The 21,332-nt window shown below is 37.3% G+C and overlaps 1 protein-coding gene and 1 long non-coding RNA gene across 7 annotated transcripts in view; one reads left to right on the top strand and one right to left on the bottom strand.

Moving 5' to 3' along the window:
* CYYR1 (cysteine and tyrosine rich 1) overlaps nucleotides 1-21,332 on the bottom strand; it is a 106,303-nt gene that overhangs the window by 59,131 nt on the left and 25,840 nt on the right. For 3 of the 6 annotated variants that reach the window (XM_077995870.1, XM_077995871.1, XM_077995872.1), the window contains exon 3: nucleotides 6,952-7,050. The exons of the other annotated variants lie outside the window; for them this stretch is intronic. In XM_077995870.1, coding sequence (XP_077851996.1) covers nucleotides 6,952-7,050 — 99 coding nt within the window. The remainder of the gene's footprint in view (nucleotides 1-6,951; nucleotides 7,051-21,332) is intronic. 6 annotated transcript variants of the gene reach the window in all.
* On the top strand, nucleotides 17,045-18,336 carry LOC114676830 (uncharacterized). Its single transcript, XR_003727912.2, has 2 exons — nucleotides 17,045-17,317; nucleotides 18,151-18,336. It is a non-coding gene; the product is annotated as an uncharacterized LOC114676830 (long non-coding RNA).

Here is a 21,332-nt window from a genome sequence, read left to right as displayed (position 1 = left end):
AGATTTCACCTTTATTTTTAGGCACATTTCAACCAACCACAGTATCAGACACTTCCACTAGGAGGTTAATGAAAATTGGCAATACGGACAATATTCCCACCATAGAGAAGATTTACCATATATTTTTTAGAACCTTACAGAAGATACCTTGACCTAGTCTTGATCTACCCCATAAATGGGTTTAAGTGGACTTGAAAGTCCCTAAAATTATTCTCAAAGTTGTGAATCTGTGAAATGATCCAGTAGCTTTTATCAGAACTTCAAAGGCATCTGTAATGGCACTTCTCCTCAACATTTTTATTAAAATTTTAAAAAAATACTGGCACAGAAATATGCAAAGATGGTATTTTTAAGGATTATTTATGTTTAGGGAGAATGCTCTCCCAACTTACAGACAGTTTGATTGCTTGCAAAATTTAGTTCTGTTTTGATTAAAATGGACTTTTTGCTTTCACATCTTAAATTTCCCGAGAAAATATTTCATTTTACCAGTTATGATGTTCCATAGCAGGATAAACCTTAATTTATTTCCACCACATTTATGAGCACTCAGTCTGCACTGGAGGATATGATGATGCCACAAGATAAAACACCAGGTTCCTGCCCTTGAAAATCTATAGTCTATCAGGAGAGATGGAGACACAGCTAATGATCATACACAGTGAAAAAGCCCAACGAGGGAAATTAATTCAAGGGCAGTTTTGTTCTCAGGATAATTGAATTCTGCCAGAGGTTATTAAGACTGGAAAGGTGAGTAAGTTTTTCCAGACACAGGAAGAAATCAAGAGTGTTCTGAGCACAACAAACAATAGGCATGAAAGTGTGAATGGTCAGCTTGGCGGGAGCACAGGCTTTGAGGAAGGTTTGGCTGAAGGGAAGCCGAAACTTTGTCAGGAGGCAAAGGATGTTGTGCATGTTAGGTGACAAGGAAATATTGAAAATGGTAAGGTAGAGGAAAGATATAATCTGAATTATTTTAGAAGTTTAACTGTGGTGAACAAGATGAGGACAGAATGAAAATATAATAGGAAGCTGCCAGAAAAAGAAATCTGTTGAATTAATAACACAATATAGTTCTGGCCTCTTTTCTAGAAGTTATCCTGCTTTTCTTTGTCTAACTTTGTCCTTCTAATCTATCAGCAACTATTATTGATGCTACCTCCAAAACATATTCTGAATCTACTCATTTGTCTTTATGCCTGTGCTATTATCTGAGGAAAAGCCCCCTTTCTCTTTCTCTTGCTCCCTGAGATAATTCCACAGTTGTGTCTCTGCTTCTTTTCTTACCCCTCACAATCTGTTCACCACATGGCAGCAAGTGACCTTTTAAAATAAAATACAGATCAGATCATTCCACTCCCTTATTTAAAACTCCCATGGCTTTTTGCTATGCTTAGGAGTCACATCCAACCTCTGCATTGTGGTCTGCCAGACTCTGTGTCATCTGACCTGTGTCAACTTCTTTCTGCCTACTATCTCATTTTCTACCACTCATTCACTCAGTTATGATGCTCCAGCCACACCAGTGTTCTTCCTGTTATTGGACCACCTCAAATTATTTCCTGTCCTAAATCTCTGGCCTGAAATCCTCTTCTCCTTCATTTCTGGGACCTTTTCAGGCTCTAGATCAAACGTCACCTTGTCAGAGAAGCCTTCATGACCACTCAACCTAATGTAAACTGCCCAAACTCAAACTCATCACACCATCTTGCCTTCAATACATTTTCTGGATTGTATTGAATACAATACACAAACTCCTTTCTGGAGTAATGATCAAAAGTAGGGAAGATTAGAGTAGATGGGCATTTGGCCTAATTTCACCAACTGGAACTAGGACTATTTCCCCATACGAACAAAGTAAAAATTCAGTTTTGATAAATTTGTGGCTCAATGAACAAGCTTTTGTGAGATAGTTAGCATCCTGGCCACCAGAGGTTACATAATTTCCATCAGAAAAATATGTTCTAAGATCCATTTTTAGCATTAAGACAAATATATGCATATGTGTATGTATTTCATTTGTAGGTTAGGGGTAGCCTATACTTGCTATGTTTGAACATTTCATATGCTGGGGGTTGTTTTGCATTTTGGTATTAGAGCTTGAATCATGTATGTATATGTATTTAGATATTAGTATTTCTTATTCTTCAACTATTTTATTTCTCAAAATGTATGTTTGCTTTGACGTTAAGTGCATTCCATATCATTAAAAAGTGCTTACTCTCATCTTAAATCCCCTAGGCTATCCAAATTTGCTAGTCTTGAATTTAATCCAACAATTTCAAACATTGTTGGATTAAATTGCTTACATTGAAGGTTTTGGCCACTCCAATCAAAGTTGATGTTGTGGAAAGCAGGAAAATATATTTGGCCTGTACGTCTGAAATCTTAATTTTCTTTCCTCAGCAACAAAGTGTGCAAGACATTTAAAAACAAATTACCCTGTGGTAGAGAAATAAAGGCTTAGCCTTGCTTTAGGCAGTTTTGTTGGATTCAGATGCCTGGAAGCTGAACATGCTCAGTCATCAACCTGGACGCCAACAACTCAGTAATGCCCTGCCCTTCTCTCTCTAATTGATTTTTTAAACAGTTTTTGATAATTTAACATTTTTGTGTAAACATATAAAAGATCACTTAGCAAATAAACATGTACCCATTATCAAGAATAAACTGCCATGAGCATTTTGTCACTTTGCTCCACATATTTTGTTTTTTAAGAAAATAAATGACTATAAGTAAAGATGATGTTTGTAATATTCCCCTCTACAGCCTTTTTTCCAGTGCTCTTGACTGAGAAATGTCAATGTCATGCTCACTTTATAAGAGAAATGCTGAAAGGAATCCATCTGTTCTCACAGAGCATGTATTGAAGGGTGAATTTGGAGCTAAGAGGCAATAAATTGATTATTAGAATAGGAGTCGCGAAATATTGCGTCCGTCATCCCCTTTCTGACGCCCTACATGAAATCCTCATCTTCCAGTTCATTACATCTCTCTACAGATCTAATTCTATGCAATTAAAAAAATTTCAGTGCCACACTTTTTTTTTTTACTTTCAGTATTTCTAATTCTTTTTCCTCCTCTTTCTTCTCTTTTTATCCTACACTTTTTTCATTTCTGCCTATTTTTCTTCATTGCTCTTTCAAATTTGTTCAGAGAGTTTCTTCCTTTATGTCTTTAAGAATATTAAGAATATTATTTTGAATTAATTTTCAATGACTCCATTGTATTTTTTTTTTTTTTTTTTTGAGACGGAGTCTGGCTCTGTCGCCCAGGCTGGAGTGCAGTGGCCGGATCTCAGCTCACTGCAAGCTCCGCCTCCCGGGTTCACGCCATTCTCCTGCCTCAGCCTCCCGAGTAGCTGGGACTACAGGCGCCCGCCACCATGCCCGGCTAATTTTTTTTATTTTTTTTTATTTTTAGTAGAGACAGGGTTTCACCTTGTTAGCCAGGATGGTCTCGATCTCCTGACTTCGTGATCCGCCCGTCTCGGCCTCCCAAAGTGCTGGGATTACAGGCTTGAGCCACCGCGCCCGGCCCATTGTATTATTTTATTGCAGTCATTTCATCCTCTCGAATACATGGGTGAGCTGACCTCAGCCCTATAATAGCTCAAAGGTCCAAGCAGTGAGCCTGGTTCCAGCCTCCAACTATGAGGATCCCCCACCTTGAGCTCAGGACTTTGGAATTTAGTTCCTGCTGCCCCTGCCGTCTTCCTTCTCCAGAGGCTTCAGCACTAACACCTTTAGATTTCTAGTCCTATTTTTGGTCCATGGAGATATTTATCTTATTTTTGATCCCTGTAACTTCATAACTAAAAAGATGTTATTCTTATGTGTGTACAGGATATTTAATAAGTAAATTTATAGCACGATGTTAAATGGAAGTTTATCTGTTTTCTGAAAGGATCCACTTATTAAATAAAGGTATGCTGGGTTATCTGACCCCCGGAATCCCTGTAATAATTGCCTACATATCAATCATTTTACTGTACTTTGTGGATGGTTCCCATTGACTGAAGAATTATTGGGTTTTTGTTTGTTTGTTTGTTTTTAGCTTGCTCAAAGTTAGTTACAGGCAGCTCCTAATTTACTGACATGGATGGAGTCAGAGGCCATTATCGTTAGCAAACTAGCAAGGAACAATAAACCAAATACTGCATGTTCTCACTTACAAATGGAAGCTAAATGATGAGAACACATGGAACACAAAGATAGGAATAATGGACACTGGGGCCTTTTGGAGGGTGGAGGGGGTGATGAGGGAGAGATCAGGAAAAATAACTAATGGGTACTAGGCTTAATACATGGATGAGGAAATAACCTGTACAACAAACCCCTATGACACAAGTTTACTTATGTAACCAACCTAAACATGTACCCCTGAACTTCAAAAAGGCTGGGCACGGTGGCTCATGCCTATAATCCCAGAACTTTGGGAAGCTGAGATGGGGGGATCACCTGAGGTCAGGAATTTGAAACCAGCATGGCCAACATGGTGAAACCCCATCTCTACTAAAAATAAAAAAATTAGCTGGGAGTGGCAGCAGGAGCCTATAATCCCACCTACCTAGGATGCTGAGGCAGGAGAATCCTTGAACCCAGGAGGCAGAGCTTGCAGTGAGCTGAGATGGCGCCACTGCACTCCAGCCTGGGCGACCAAGCAAAAGTCTGTCTCAAAAAAAAAAAAAAAAAGAGAGAAAAAAGCAAACAGCTTAAAAAAAATTAACCATTTTACAAAAGTTCCATTTTAAACCTCTTACTTGTAAAATAGAAGCTATTTCCATGTTAAGATTATGACAACCATTTTAATTATTTTATAAATATGATAATTTCAAAGGTATTTAAAATAATTAACTGTTTCAGATGAAATAATGAATGAATTCTTATGCTGAATAAGGATTCCAGGAACACGTCTGTCTGCCACCTTGGTATCCTGCTGTAATATTCAGAAAATCCAAGTTCCAATCTCAGGTCAACCAGGTATTAGCTAAGTGACTTAGTGAATGCTGTGTAAGCCTCTTTACCTCTTTAACTTTTGGTGAAAAGCTTTCTTTAATCTTTAAAGTTGTACAATAATTTCTGCTGTTACTTCAGGGTTTTAGGTGTCAAAGGAAATAAGGAAGGTGAAAGCATTTAGAAATTCGAGAACCCCACTTAGGAGTACATGATGTGTCCTCCAAACTCTGTGGTCTTATTAATTCTCAACACGGAACTCAGAGCAGGCAAAAGCTATTTTAAGCACTTATAATGAATTTGAAAATAAAGTTGACCCCAAAGGTGAAAAGGCTCTGAACCTTTTTTTCTTCCCAATATGCAAGTGTGTTCACAACATGAGTGATCAGAAGTTAGGGGATGCTGGGCTATCCCACGTAACTCTATTCTGCATGAGAAAAACATATAAAGGCATTTGGACATTTGGAACAAATCAGAGCTACAGCAAAGGCCAGAAACATTGCCAGTTTCCCTCTTGCTTTCTCCCCAGACCAAAGTATTACCAAAATAAGTAGTCTCATCAATAAACTAGGGTTTGGAATTTGGAATTAACCAGGCATGATTTCTCAAGTATTATGGCCTCTTTTTTTAAAGGCATGAAGTTGTGTAAAATTGATATATTTTAATTATGTAAAATATAACCCAACTTACATAACCAAATAAAGTCAAATCACTTTTAATTTTACTTAGTGAATGCTGCACAAACCTCAAAAGTTAGAAAGCCAACCAAAAAAAAAAAAAAATGCAGAATAGGCAACTTTTTATATTTTTCCTGAATGTAGAAATCTTTCATTATGTGGACAATTATTATTGAATAGATGTGTTTTCATCATCAAGTAAAAATGGCTTATGTTGGCATGAATATACTCCATTTCATTGCTGCTTTTGTACATTTCTTTTATTTTGCCCGAATATGGCCAGATGAATCATATATAAAGAAAGCTCAGCTCCTCCAGAACACTGCTATTGTATAAAGAGTACTGCTGCCAAATTCAAAGCTAAATTCAGGTTTGAGGTATCAGAATCTTTTATAGGTCCTGGGAGGATATTTTGTTCAAATAATAGTCCAGTGATCTGAGGGTGTGTGCACCTGTTGATTTTCTAGAAATATAATATTCTGCAAAATCAGAGATAATGAAGGCTAAAGCATCATTACCTTTTTTAAAAAGACAAAGGAATGAACTGTTTCATAAAAGTGTCATATAGAAATTTCAAAAATGAACTATAGAAATTCTATAAATAAAGGGTAAAAGAAAAAAATTCAGCAACACTTAAAATGAATAAAAATCCAGAGACATCCTGGTAGAAATCTTGGTCCACAGTCAATCAAAAAGAAGCAAACATCACTACAGAAAAACGATTTTGACAGAATAGAAATACAACTATTCATTGTATTCCCAAAATAACATCATTTTTGTTAATAGCTGAATATCTTCTTTTAGTTCAAATGGTTTGCATTTTAAAGCTTTGATTTCTTTTAGAAATTCCTATTGAATACTATTTTCCAGAAATTTGTTAATGCAACCGATATGATTTGGATATGTGTCCCCTCCAAATCTCATGTTGAAATGTGATCCCCAGTGTTGGAGGTGGACCTAGTGAGAGGTGTTTGGATCATGGAGCAGGTCCCTCAGGAATGGCTTGGTACCATTCTCATGCTAAGGAGGGAGTTCTTGCTCTGGTAGTTCAAGCGAGAGCTGGTTGTTTAAAGGAGACTGGCTTTAATGTTCTCACTCATAAGTGGGAGGTTTGTTACATACGTATATACGCGCCATGGTGGTTTGCTGCACCCATCAACCTGTCATTTACATTAGGTATTTCTCCTAATGCTATCCCTCCCCTATCCCCCAACACCCCAACAGGCCCTGGTGTGTTCCCTCCCTGTTCCCCTCCCTGTGCCCATGTGTTCTCATTGTTCAACTTCCACTTGTTTTCTCTCTTTTGCCCCTTCTCTCACCATGTGATGTGCCTGCTCCTCATCTGCCTTTTGCCATGAGTGGAAGCTTCCTGAGGCCCTCGCCGGAACCAGATGCCAGTGCTATGCTTCCTGTACAGCCTGTAGAACCATGAGCCAAAATAAATTCCTTTTCTTCATAAATTATCCCGCCTCAAGTCTTTACAGAAATGAAAGAATGGACTAACATAGCAACTTTGTAAGCACTTAAAATGAGGGAAAAGGAAAGTCTAAGACTCAGTTCAATCTATTGGATGATACCATCATTTATATATTTAAAGAGGAGCAACTTCTTGATCAGAAATCAATTTGACCTACTGTTACGGGAGCTTAGTTACTGATTATATGTGACCATCAGAGAAGAAAACTTGTAAGAAATGGAGGAACTTTCAAATAAAGCTCTTATAAGCCTTTTCAACAAAGATTTCTCTGGAACAGGTGGGCGAACGCTACAAAATTCTGTTGATTTAGTATGTTTCATGCAAACACAGTCCATTATTAGAAGCAAACAAAGGGCCCCAGGTGAGAATAAAATAATTATTCAGTTCTTCCTTGTGATGGCACGTACATTGATACTTTATATATAGTACTTATTAGTCACAACCATCCAGTGGATGTGTATTATCACTGTTTCCTAACATATAATGAAAGTGAGGGTCAGAGGAGGTTAGTAACTTGCCTAAGGTCACTCAGTAAGTGACATTTAGGGGTGGCAATTTGAATAGAAGCACATCTAGCTCAAAGTCCATTCTATGTTTATCACATTAGATAATCTTACATATGTTTCTTTTGTATCTTTTTTAGAATGATGTACAGAGTTTTATGAAATAATTGCATTTCTGATAAACTGGCTATAAATTACCTTTTATAAACAGAGTCACATATTAATATATATCAGAAGCACTCACTCATTCAACAAATGCCATGCAATGCATTTGTAAAGTAATTCATGAAGAAAACAGGTAACCACAATTTTATATAAATTTCAGCTACAAATGATAACTCTTAGCTTTGCCTAAAATGGATTAAATCTGTACAAAGTGTGGTTTGTACAGATCCAGCAGCACTCATTAGCGTGATTTGGGAATAGGTGCCCTCTTGCAGATTTTAAGGCTAACTGAACCAGTAGCATGGTGCATATAAATGCAGATCCTGAAAACATAGGGGAGCGTGGTTTGCAACAGCCAAGAATGATATCATCAGTCTCTGTTTCATTTAATTAAAAATTATCAGCTGTACATAGTGCTATTTTTGACACAGGTCACTGTGGTTCAATGCTATTGGATTTTATCTTATTAAGCACTTAGCTGTTTGCTGGAATGATTGAGGGGCAGAGCTGTGTATTCAGAGAGGTTACAGAGTTAGCCCTTAGACCTTTGTTAATGTTGAATAGTTTATCTTCAAAACCTCCTTTCTTGAAAACTTTATGTTATGGCTACCCATCCCATCTTTTCTAGTGACAATGAGGAAATGTGTTAAAACATATATCAACAGAAATACTGACATGTGTTGACATACATAAGTGTTGGTAAGCAACTCTACAACTACAGTAAATAAATAAACCATTCTTCTATCAGAGACTAGGGCAAACCTAAGCTATATGATTTGGGATATTACTGTGAAGCTTAGTTTTATCAGCCAATTTTGCTTGTATTTGTATGTTCTCAAAGCTAACAGAGTTGAGAAACTACTTAGAGAATTCAATCTGCTCCAGCAGCCTGAATTATTGTTTTGCCCATAATAAAATTATTTTTATTCATAAATATATACTTTTTAATTTTGAAGCAATCCTAAACTTAAAGAGAATGTCGTAAGTATAATATAAATAACTATAAAAATCACTTTCGTCTGTAGCATTTTCTGCAAATGTTGCCTCCAGTTATAGTTTTTCTTTTAATTGTTAGGATTTTGTTTTAAATTTAGCCTTAAAATGTGAGTTTATTGGATATTTTAAAATTAAAATTTAATTTTTTTTTATACTTTAAGTTCTGGGATACATGTGCAGAATGTGCAGGTTTGTTACATATGTATACACGTGCCATGGTGGTTTGCTGCACCCATCAACCTGTCATCTACATTAGGTATTTCTGCTAATGCTATCCCTCCCCTAGTCCCCAACCCCCAACAGGCCCTAGTGTGTTCCCTCCCTGTTCCCCTCCCTGTCGCCCTCCCTGTGCCCCTCCCTGTGCCCAAGTGTTCTCATTGTTCAACTCCCACTTATGAGTGAGAACATGCAGTGTTTGGTTTTCTGTTCTTGTGTTAGTTTGCTGAGAAGGATTGTTTCCAGCTTCATCCATGTCCCTGCAAAGGACATGAACTCATCCTTTTTCATGGCCACGTAGCATTCCATGGTGTATATGTGCCACGTTTTCTTTATCCAGTCTATCAGAGAAATTCATTGACAAGTTTGCCAAGGTCATCACTGATAAAAATCTGATACTAGGAGAAGTCTATAATGATGATGCAACATCACTGTTTTAGTGTTAGTGTTCCAGAAAGACACTGACTACAGCCAATCAGACAGCTCCTACAGGAATTAAGGATGCCAAAGAGAGAATAACTGTGCTGAGATGTGCTAATGCAGCAGGCATGCATAAGTGTAAACTTGCTATAATAGGCAAAAGCTTGCATTCTCCTTGTTTTCAGGGAGTAATTTTTTTTAACCAGTCCATTATTATGCTAATAAAAAGACATGGATCACCAGGGACATATCTTCGCATGTCTTCACATGGTGGCAGGAGAGAGAGAGCGATAGGGGAGTTGCTACACACTTTCAAAACAACCAGATCTCATGAGAACTCTATCATGAGAACAGCAAGGGCAACATCCACCCCCATGATTCAATCATCTCCCACCAGGCCCCTTCCCTGACACATGGGGATTACAATTTGACATGATATTTGGGTGGGGACACAGAGCAAAACCATATCAAGAGGGTAGACATAACTTAGTGTTGAAAGCTACGCAGGCATTAAGCCCTGCTTTTCCATGAGATGCTTTATTATGCTTTTAATAAGTGGGTATGTTTATAGTCTGTGTGATTTAAGAAATGGTGTATCAAAAGGAGGTGATGTCAAATTATAACATTTCAAAATCAGGTAAGGCAGGAACTTGAGACTTTTTTTGGAAGGTCTAAGAAATCACCTGAGTACATTTTAAACAGCATTTCCTCTATTCTTCAGAGGTTTTCATTTCAGGAAAGCATAACAAGAGTCATTCTAATGTGATTATAAAGGGCCTGGAGCTTTGCTTTTAAAATTCAATACTTAGGTAGAAAGAAAATGATAACTTTTTCCCTTTGATTTTTATTCACTATTTTTATAACACTAGGAGCCCTGAGACACCGGATTGGAAATATCTATGCCTCTTGATGTTACCCGAGCACCACTGCATCACAGTCCTTTAACTGGGTCTGTTTTCATCTGTTCCTTGATCTTCTGCACTCTCCCCTAGCAAGCGACATCAATTTCTATACTCTTTAGACTTATTCTCAGCTTTCTGGATGCTAAATTTGCTTGTTCATTGATTCAATAAACATCTACTGAGCACCTACTGTGTGCCAGGCCCAGACAGAGATCCTGCACTCATGGAAATTCCAGTCATATAAAAGGGCCAAGAATGTGCAATTGTAAATACTGGTATGTTTTGTGATGGAAAAGCATTAACTGCAGCGGCATGAGGTAGGGAATCTTATCTGGTGTGTGGGTTCAGAGTTTTCCTAGGTTATGATGTTGGAGGAGAGTTGTGATTGATCAGCCTTGGTTAATTAACTGAGGAGCATAGGAGTAGGTATAGGAAAGGGTTTAGATAGAAAGCATGGCATATGCAGGGACTCAGAGACTGTGTGGTGCTGAAATCAGGTATGGATTTGACTTAAACCACTGTACTCCAGTGAACTCATGCATAAGGTGAAAACTCAGACATTAAGGGATCCATGTTTGCTTTATCTTTCCTGTTCTTTTGCTTCACAACTCATAACTTAGAATACATAAAGGGCAGATGGAGGGAGGTAGACGGTAGAGATTCTGCTTTTATTGCAATACTAGCAGTCTCAAGCTCTCAGTGCTTGGGCCAATCAAGGTTTATCTATTGCTCAAGTTTTATGCTCACTTTGGCTAGGCAGAAAGGCAGCTTTCACTCTTTATTGGTACTCAGTGATTCTGGCTGGCAGAGGCTTTACTGTTACAGGGAAGAGCACATGCCAAATAATTAACCAGCTCTGAGAACTTCTCTCTAGAAGTTTTGCACCTATCACTGGCCAAAGCAAGTCAAGGGCAATGCTTAACCTCCAACTACAGCAGGGTGGAGCAAGCCTAACATCAGGCTGTAAGTAGAAGGCTAGAAATAATTGGTGAGTGCTATAGTCCGAATATCTGGGTCCCCCTAAAATTCATATGTTGACCCCTAATCACCCATTTGATGGTATCAGGAGGTGGGGTCTGTTGCGAGATGATTAGAATGGGATTAGCACCCTTATAAAATAGGCCTCAACAAACTGCCTTATCCCTCTTCCGCCATGTGAGGAGAAGCCACCATCTTTAAGAAAAAGGAATCTCCCAAGATAGCAGATCTGCCCATGCCTTGATCTTGGACTTCTCAGCTTAGGGAACTGCAAGAAGGACATTTCTATTATTTATAAGCAATCAGTCTATGTTGTTTTATTAGAGCAGCCTGGATGGGCTAAGACAGAGAGCAAGAGTAGTGATCACCACAGAAATTAATCTTCATCAGGTATCGCAGTCTATGGCAAGAGCACATTACTGGAGCTCTGACCACAACCAACTTGTTTCTAACCTTCTCTTAATTCCAACAACTTGTCACTGCACAGGTGAATGTGTGTAGGTGGTGACACTGTAGTGGAGTCATAGTTTGCAGAAGTGGAAATAGGAAGGTATTTACTAAGAGTTGGTATAGTGGATAAAATTCCATTTCCAATCTTTGAGTTTTTCATTTACTTTCTGGAAGAAAGAAAAGGGGAATGGGTCCTTAATATTATTTTCTAATTATCTGTTGAATTTTTAATTGAATCTATCTTAATTTAATTTCCAAGAGCTCCTTATCCTTTGGTCTTCTGTATGTAGTGGACTGGTCTTGTTTTATGAAGGCAATATAGTCTTTTATTTCTGTCAATACATTAATGATGGTGTTTCTTTCATGGGCTTATTTCTCCACCACTTTGTTTTTACCACTCTTTTTTCTTTATTTGATTCTATTTTGTTTTGCTCTGTCTCTATTTTCCATAACAGAGGCTTTCATCAAATACCAGGTCTTCTTTGGCTGTCATATATATTTAAAAGTGAGACTCAGAAAAACCCCATTTGGAAGCATGAGTGTGGGTTATTAATTTGTGAATCTCACTGTAGGTTTGCTACTGTGATATTATATTTTTAACGGGGGAAATATCCAAATACATGTGTCTCTAGTTCAGAAGTTCTTAAACTTTTTGGTGTCATGGCAGCCTGGTGAAGTCTAGGATCCTGTTTTAGAATTATGTCTTATGCATGAAACCAATTATATCACAATCTGGTTATCAAACCATTAAACCAATAAATTTGTGATATAATAATATGTGCTTTTTATGAATGCACCATCTAATAAACTTTAGAGTTGTATCTAATAACTACTATAATTTTGAAATAATGATGAGTGAAAATGCAATTTGGAGGTATAGGCTGAATAATGTGATAAGAAAACAATTGCGATTTTTATTGGTCACAAAGTCACAGATACCGATTATACTATGATGGTTTGTTGCCTATATTCAAAGATGACAGAAATGCTAACTTTCAGAGGTTAGTTTAAAATAAAAATGAACTATTGTTCTCGTTCAAGTTCACAGACCCGCTGGTTAAAAATTTCTGCTGTTGGTCTTTACTTCTGGGTGAATGGATTTTTCTAGAAAGTAGTTCACCCATCTCCAACCGTAAGTATGTAAGTGCGGCTATGAGCCTTTCACGAGCCAAGCAGGGGACAAATCTCTCTTCAGTGGGAAGATTTTCCCATAATCCCTCTGATTTCAACACAGTAACTGACACTCCAACCTCAAATGTATTTATTTGCTGTCTTCCAAATTCAAAGACTGTCTGATAAAACCTCTCCAAAAATAGACCCTAGGTTTTCTCTTGATGTATCAGGGTTGGAGAGCGAATATGAGAAGTCTAACTCCTATTTTAAAGATATGTAATCCATACTCCAGTTTTCATTCCCACTTTTGCACACCTGCCTTTAAAGCAGCAGTTGTCTCCAATCCCTGAGGATTTCTGTAGCTTTGTGTTGAAATGATTAGCTTTTTGACATTCTGCCTCAACATACTTAGATCTCTATGTTCTCTCGTCTAAAACAGCTCCCAGTGGTTAAACTATTTCCCAGATTTCAAAATGTTGCTTCTTTTGTCTGGTATCTTCTTTTTGAGGTTTTTTTTTTTTTTTTCCCGTTAAGTTCCTTTACTGTCATTGCTTTGTGAAGACTCAGGAGGAAGTACAGATAGACATTTGCATTCAACCTATGTTATTTAATCAGAAGCTTTGACACATTCATAAGTAGCATTTTAATATGTTTGAGTTTACATCTTTTTCCCTCTCATAATAGCATATCTCCTTTTCTCTGATTTAATATAAAAGTAAGAGGAGAAACAAGGTTGATGTGCAATGTCACTTTAAGGAAACCATCTTTTTTTGTGTTTTAAGGAAACCATTTCTTAAAAGAACTTTTCTCAGACTCTCTCTAGATGCTTTTAGCATTTTTGTTTAAGACATTAGACTGTGAGTTCCTCAAAAGGATGTATGTAATTTTTTTTTTGGTAGAATGGTAGAAGTGGAATAGCTCTTATTGGTATAACCCTACCACAGATCACAACTGCAAACTCTTCAGAAAGTATAAAAACTCCCTGAAATCACTGGAGAGAAACGCAAAGCCACCATCAACTGGAAATGAATCAAAACTGGGAAGAAGGAAATGGAACTAAGTGTTCCATCGATAAGGCTTTTTGGCTAACGGCATGCCCCAATCAGAATGAGCTAGTTAGCTAAATCCTGAACAGAAACCCTTGCAGAGTACTGCTTTTAAAAACCAGAGGACAGAGTTTAGAACTATGAAAACAGATGAAAAGTGAGAGAGGAAGTCATGCAAAGGAGAAACTATACAGGGTGGAGCATCACATTTCGCATATAAACTCTGCGGAAAATCTTAGGATGCCCTCTACACTATGCATGCATGGGGCATACTCCCAGCAGCCCATCTAAAGCTAAAAAGAAGCGAACAAAGATTTTAGAAGTTACCCGCTGCAGGAGTGACAAAAAATGGATGTGAGTTCTTCAAAATTAACTACAAATAAAACAGACAAATAAAAATCAACATTCAGAGAAATAACAGAATCCAGTCTCTACAGTGTATTCTTTTAAAAAAATGTCCAGGGTGTAATTCCAAATTATTCCATACATAGTCGAGAGGAAAGGCAATTAAATAAACTGATCCTGAAATGAACCAGATGTTAGAATTGGCTGGCAAGGATTTTAACATAGCTACTATAACTATGCTCAAGGGTATAAGGTAAAATATGTTTGTGATGAATGGATATACAGAAAATCTCAACAGAAAGATTGCAACTTTAAAAAAGAACCAAATGGAAATTCTAGAAATGAGGAATAAAATATCTGAAACAAAATAAAGTCAATTGTATGGGCTTAACAAGATGTTAGGGATGAAAGAAGAGTCAGTGACGTGAAGGTATCTCAATCAAAACTACACAATCTAGAAAGCAGAGAGAAAGAATATTTAAAAAATTAGAATCTCAGTGACTGTGGGACTATATCAAAATCTAATTTTGTGGAGTTTTAGAAGGAGATAAGAGGCAGGAATAGGTAAAACCCAACATCTGAAGAAAGAATGTATAAAATTTTCCCCCATTTTGCAGACTCAAAAACCTCATATATCCTGTGTAATATAGAGAAAAGACACCTTGAAAATATCACAATTCAATTGATAAAAACAAAAGATAAAGAGAATCTTGAAAGCATCCAGAGGATAAAGACAGATTACATATATAAGAGCAAAAATACAAATCACCACTGACATCTCAGCAGAAACAATGAGGCCGGAATACAGTGTAATGAAATCTTTAAAAGCGCCAAGTGAAAGCAATACACTGAAACCTAAAATGCTATGTGAAGCAAAAATAGCTTTCAGAAATAAAGATGACATAAAGGCATTTCAGATGAACAAAAACAGTGGTAACTCTTCTCAAGTAGACTTGCCCTACAACAAAAGCTAACAGAAGTTCTTCAAGCAAAAGGGAAATGAGATCAGATAAAAATTCAGATTTTAATTTCTTTCAAATACTTATGATTGTTTAAAATAAAAATAATAGTATGCTTAGCATCTTATGTAATGAATATGAAAATACAGAATAAATTACAGGAGGCAAGAGACCTATAGGATTGCAAAGTTATTACATTTTATGAGAAGGGGTGCTTAACTTTCAATAGAAAAATTAAGGGTGCATGTTGCAATCTTTAGAGCACCACTGAAATAATAAAACAAAGAGGTAAGCTAACAATCCAAGAGAAATTAAAATGGAATTCTAAAAGCAATTTCAATTAACTCAAAAGTAGCAGGAGAGGAGTATGAAGGAAACACAAAGCAAGTGGGCCAAAAAAAAAAAGATAACAGTAAACCAAAAGACTAAATCCCACCACATTAGTAGGAGATGAAGGATTTTTAAAAGGCAGAGATTGTCAGAATTGCTTAAAAAGCTGAACTATTTGTTGTCTACATGAAAGGTACTTTGAATACAAAAATTCAAGTAGATGCCCTCTGAATACAAAGGCTCCCTTAAGGGTCAGGAATATATACTATTATACCACACCATGCAACATAAGCAGCATCAGAAGGTGGGGGCACGGGGGCGGGGGTGGGGGGAACAGGGGGAGGGAGAGAGAGAGAGAGAGAGAGAGAGGGGGAGAGAGAGAGAGAGAGAGAGAGATTGAGATTTTCCCAGGAATGCAAGAATGGTTTAAATTTTGAAAATTTATCAATATATTTCACCTTACAAGACAGCTAAACATGCGATCATTTCAAAAGATATAAAAAGTGTTCGATGAAATTCAACCTCCATTCATTACAGAACTCTCAGCGAATTAGGAACAGAAAGAAATTTCCTCAATCTGATAAAAAGAATCAATGGAAAACATTACAATTATCGTCATGTTTAATTGTTTTTTTCTCTATGTTCCAGAACAAGACAAAGATACCTACTCCAACAACTTCTATTAAATATTTCCAGGGAAATAAAGTAAAAACAAAAAAGAATTAAAAGGCATACAGATCAGAAGGAAGTAAAACTCTATTTGCAGATAAGTTTTTTTTTACATAGAAAGTCCTAATCAATGTATAAAATAATTACTAGAAGTACAAAGTGAATTTAGCAATGTTGTTATATATACGATCAATACACTAACACCAATTGTGTTTTCATACTCTATAGCAACAAACAACTAGAAAACAAATTTACAACAATTCCATGTAGTAGGGTGTTAAGAAACAAATTACTATTTAGGAATACATTTAAGAAAGGCAAGGACTGAATCTCATTTACCTTTATTTTCACAATGTTTAGCCCAATGCCTAAAAAATGATATATTCAATACAAGTTTTTGAAAAGCTAAAGAACGTTTGTCTGCTATAAAAAGATTCAAGTTAAAGTTTTTAAAAATTCCTCAGCAAACTAACACAGGAACAGAAAACCAAACACTGCATGTTCTCATAAGTGGGAGCTGAACAACGAGAACACAGGGACGCAGGGAGGGGAACAGCACATACTGGAGCCTGTTGTAGGGGGTTGCGGGGAGGAAGAGCAGTAGGAAAAATAGCTAATGCGTGCTGGGCTTAATACCTAAGTGATGAGTTGATAGGTGCAGCAAACCACCATGGCACATGTTTACCTATGTAACAAACCTGCACATGTACTCCAGAACTTAAAATAAAAATAAAATTAAAAAAAATTATGGTATTCAATTCAATGTAGAAAGATACAGTTAAATAATCTTTTTCAAAAAAAAAAAAATTACAGCTTGTTTTATTCCTTCATCTATCTGTCCAGGTTTAAGTACAGCAGGGCTCAAAGGATGGCACCCACATGTCAGCGGCCTGTGCTCCTTTCCTTCTGCGCTGGGACCTGTTCTACTTTGGCATCCCGGCCAAAGCATGTACTGAAGCTGCACATAATCATCTCTGCTCACACACCATTGGCTGAAGTTAGTTAAATGGTCACATATAGCTGGACGTGGTGGCTCACGCCTGTAATGCCAGCATTTTGGGAGGCCGAGGCGGGTGGATCACCTGAGGTCCGGAGTTTGAGATCAGCCTGACCAAGGTAAAACGCCGTCTCTACTAAAAAATACAAAAATTAGGGGGGCGTGGTCGCGGACGCCTGTAATCCCAGCTACTCAGGAGGCTGAGGCAGGAGAATCGCTTGAACCCAGGAGGCGGAGTTTGCAGTGAACCGAAATCGCGGCACTGCGCTCCAGCCTGGGCTACATAGTGAGACTCCATCTCAAAAAATAGTAATAATAATAAATAACTAAAATAAAATAAATGGTCACACATAGCTGCAAGGAGGGCTGGGATTATAGTGCTTACCCTGGAAAGCCACTGTGCTCTATTAAATTTATATCAATATTAGATGAGGGAGATGGGATATTAGAAGAAAACTCGTTATCACTAACATACCATTTCTAACTGACAGATACAGTCAAGAAGAATTTTAATTTTGATATTTTACCGTTCTTAAGCCTAAAACATTTTGAGATCATTAATGAATTTAAAGCTCACTTCTACTAATCTACCCACCAGAATACAAGAAAACTGTTCAGCTGCTGTTTTTATTTACTTGAATTCTGTATGAATAATCGCTTTTAGTCATCAAAATCCTAAAATCTGAACTCACGAGACTTGCTGTTAAATGCAGAGCACTTAGAAAACCAAACACAGACACTGACCAGGATTTATGAATCATATGTTAAAACAGAAGTTGTTGAATAAGATTTATGCCTGATCAAATTATAGATTTTAGCATACTGACTCATAAATCAGTCACCTGAATCCCAAAGGCAATAAAAGGATTTATAAATCAAAACTTATTTAGGATTTATTAGCTAAATGTCTACTATAAGAATGCCATGTTTATAAATCTCTTTTGACTTACAGAACTAAATTTCATAAACTCTACAGTCAGGCTCCATCTCTAATGGTACTTCTGAAGGGTATACACTGATGCATCCTGGTGACACTGAGGAGACGTTGATTAATGATAATGTCAGAGGAAAGACGATTGTATTAAAATTATTAAACATTATTGAAATAAAGTCCAAAGGATGATCTTGTAAGTAAAAATAACATTTTTGAATTGTGAATATATGGGTTTAAATATGTAAATAATAAGAAAGGCCAAGAGCGGTGGCTCATGCCTGTAATCCCAGCACTTTGGGAGGTTGAGGTGGAGACTGGGAATTCCAGACCAGCCTGGGCAAAAAAACTGATGACACCACTGCCCTCCAGCCTGGGCAACAGAGTGAGACCCTATCTCAACAAAAACAAAAACAAAAAAGAAGAAGATAAATTTAAGTTATTATTTGAGTATAAAATGACATGTAAAGGATAATTTACCTGAACACCCAAATCATTTCAGAGTAGGTTAAATGTTTCAGAACACATTAAATGACGAAATTTCTCTACTAGATATACCAGTCCCTTTTTAATTCCTAATTTGACAAACATATTAATTTTTAATTAAAATTATATAATGTATTTTATTATAAATGCAAAATATTTGTGTTAATTTGAACTATTTTATTTTTAAGGTTCAATTTTCTCATTTATCATGGCCTGTTTAAGGTCTCTGGATTTGCCTCCCACTTGGTAGAATGGAATTGTTCTAAATATTCACGTGGCTGACTTAGTCATTTTGTTCTGTTCTCTACTCAGATGTCACCTCCTCAGGGCGTCTTCTGTGTTCATCCCCAACCATTCAGTGGGAGCCGCATCCCCGTCACCCTATCCTTCAGGCTTCTTCATCTCCTTTTCTCATAGAAAGATAATAATAAGCAACCTGAAAGTTTAATTCCAAGGTGGCAAGGTTAATGAGTGGTAGCACAGGCTGACAGTTGCACTGTGTAATGGTTTCTACCTTCCGGTTAATAAGATGCTTATTCTTAATTAAATAAGATAGTTTACATTACCCACTTCTCAATAATTGAGAGATTAAACAGATAATTTAAACTAATTTAAATCAGCACTTAAATAGGGTGTTTTCTTCAGTGAGACAAGGACCTGGCTGTCCAGGTTGAATACCAGAGATTTCTGAAGCAAAATAAATGAAGAATAAAATAACTTTATTTTTTGAGCTCCTTTTCATAGGACTACAACTTTGTGCTATCTTTTTCCAAACAGAGAAGAGAAAGATAACACAGCATTTCCTCTAACATGATGAACTGTAGTTGGCTTTTGGCTATTCTTGGTTTAAAAAATTATTTTAGCCTCACAGCGTGTGAGTGGTAATGTGTAAATATTTAGAATTGTTAGTGAATTTGAGAAAACTTCCATTAGATTTTTTTCAAATACAAGTAGTAATACTGTATTTGGAAGAATTGTGCCACAGATTCTCTTCTGACTCCTATTTTGAAACTTTGTTTCTTCATCACCACCTAATCACTTCCATTTTGCTTAGTCATAGGAGTCACTTTGATCACACATTCATATTGGCATCTGACCTTGCTTTGCCCCTAGGCATCAGAATACTGAATAAGTTGGTGTGGTGGGCTGTTGATCATGCTTGGGAGCTATTCCTATATTGGAATGTCTAGCAATAATTTAAGTATACATGGAAGTGATTATGACCTATGTACTAAACGCAGGCTAAATTTACTCACAATTCTACTTCCCCCAAATGGAACCCCCAAATGGTGAAGTCATTTTAAAGCCTCTAGGGAGAGGAAACTGAAGTAGAAAGAGATCATAGTCTTGAAAGAGATAATTTAAATATCTTACTTTTGCAACTGCTGCAAAATGCATGACCATGGGAATGCAGAGTCTTAGGTGTAAGGAAGAAGCCCATGCAAGACAGGGACCCGAGAGAGAAAGCTTTACTAACGTCGCAATAGATTCTACTCTGCTCACAGCCCTACAGCAACAATAGTGGATACGTCAGGAAATAACTTGCCCAGCTCAGGGAGGAAGTTCATTGACATTTAAAAGGCACAAAAACAACCCAGTGGAAATGCCAGCTTCCCAGCATCTAGACAATGAAGGCGGAAGTGGCTCCTGAGCACAGGAGGAAGTGCAACTTGCCAGGAGTCAAGAGCTGAGCAAGGCTGAAGGTGCATTTTTCTAGTTAGGGAGCCAGGGTGCAAGGACTCATTTTTATTTTTCTTAAAATCAAGCACAGAGGAGTCCAGATTGTGCAATGTTCAGGCTCAGAAATGGATCATCTAAAATATGGTGTTTTGACATACTCAAAGAGCCTCAATGTTTGATCAAAGCCTCAAGTTTTGACATACTCAAGAAGCCTCAAGGTCACTCTGATCTTCTTCCCACTCCTGTCTCTCAGTTCCCTGTCTCTCTCCAAGCACAGGATGAAGTTGCTACCTGAAGTTCCTCATCTGGCTAAAGTCCAGACTCGCCAAAGAAAAAAAAACTATTACCTATGATCCCCTCCCTGATTTTTCATTAACTCAAGTCGGTCAATACACCTGGACAGACTTTTGTCACAAACCACTGTCTGTTCTGTGAGCCCAAGAAACTTTGTCCCAGGCCATTGTATGTTCTTCAAGCCCATTTGATTTGCCTAAAACCCATTTACTATCCCCCTAAGATCATCCACACTTCCCCATCTCCCTTTCCCTGAAAATAAGGGTACATAGCCATTCGTACCCCAATGTGTGGTGGGGCAATCACCCTATGATTCTCTCCCATTCGCATTAATAATTTTGTATGCCACCTATTAACGTGACTTTTGTCAGATGATTTTCAACGAACCTTCAGAGGGCAAAGGAAAAACTTTTCCTTGGCACCTAGAGCAGCATTCAGGTTAAGGGTTTTGTCCCTTTCTGCTGAAAGTTGTAATTCTATTGCTCCTTTTTTTTTTTTTTTTTTGGCTCCCATTGCCAAGGAAAACTCGTTTTCAACCAATACAACTTCCCTGTTATACTAATACCATTCCCTGGTTTACCCATCGTGTATGAGTAATGGAAGCATACATTAGAGAAGAATAGAAGGCAGCTAAACATTACTGAGTACCAGCTGATGTTCTAGGTGGTTCATAAGTATTAATTCATTTAACCCTTGTAGCAACCTATGGGCAGATTCTACTATTATCACTATTTTACATCTAT

The sequence above is a fragment of the Macaca mulatta genome, chromosome 3 (genome assembly GCF_049350105.2).
Source record: "Macaca mulatta isolate MMU2019108-1 chromosome 3, T2T-MMU8v2.0, whole genome shotgun sequence".
NCBI classification, from domain to species: domain Eukaryota; kingdom Metazoa; phylum Chordata; class Mammalia; order Primates; family Cercopithecidae; genus Macaca; species Macaca mulatta.
Note: the sequence above shows the minus strand (reverse complement) of the source record. Positions and strands in the feature narration are given on the sequence as shown.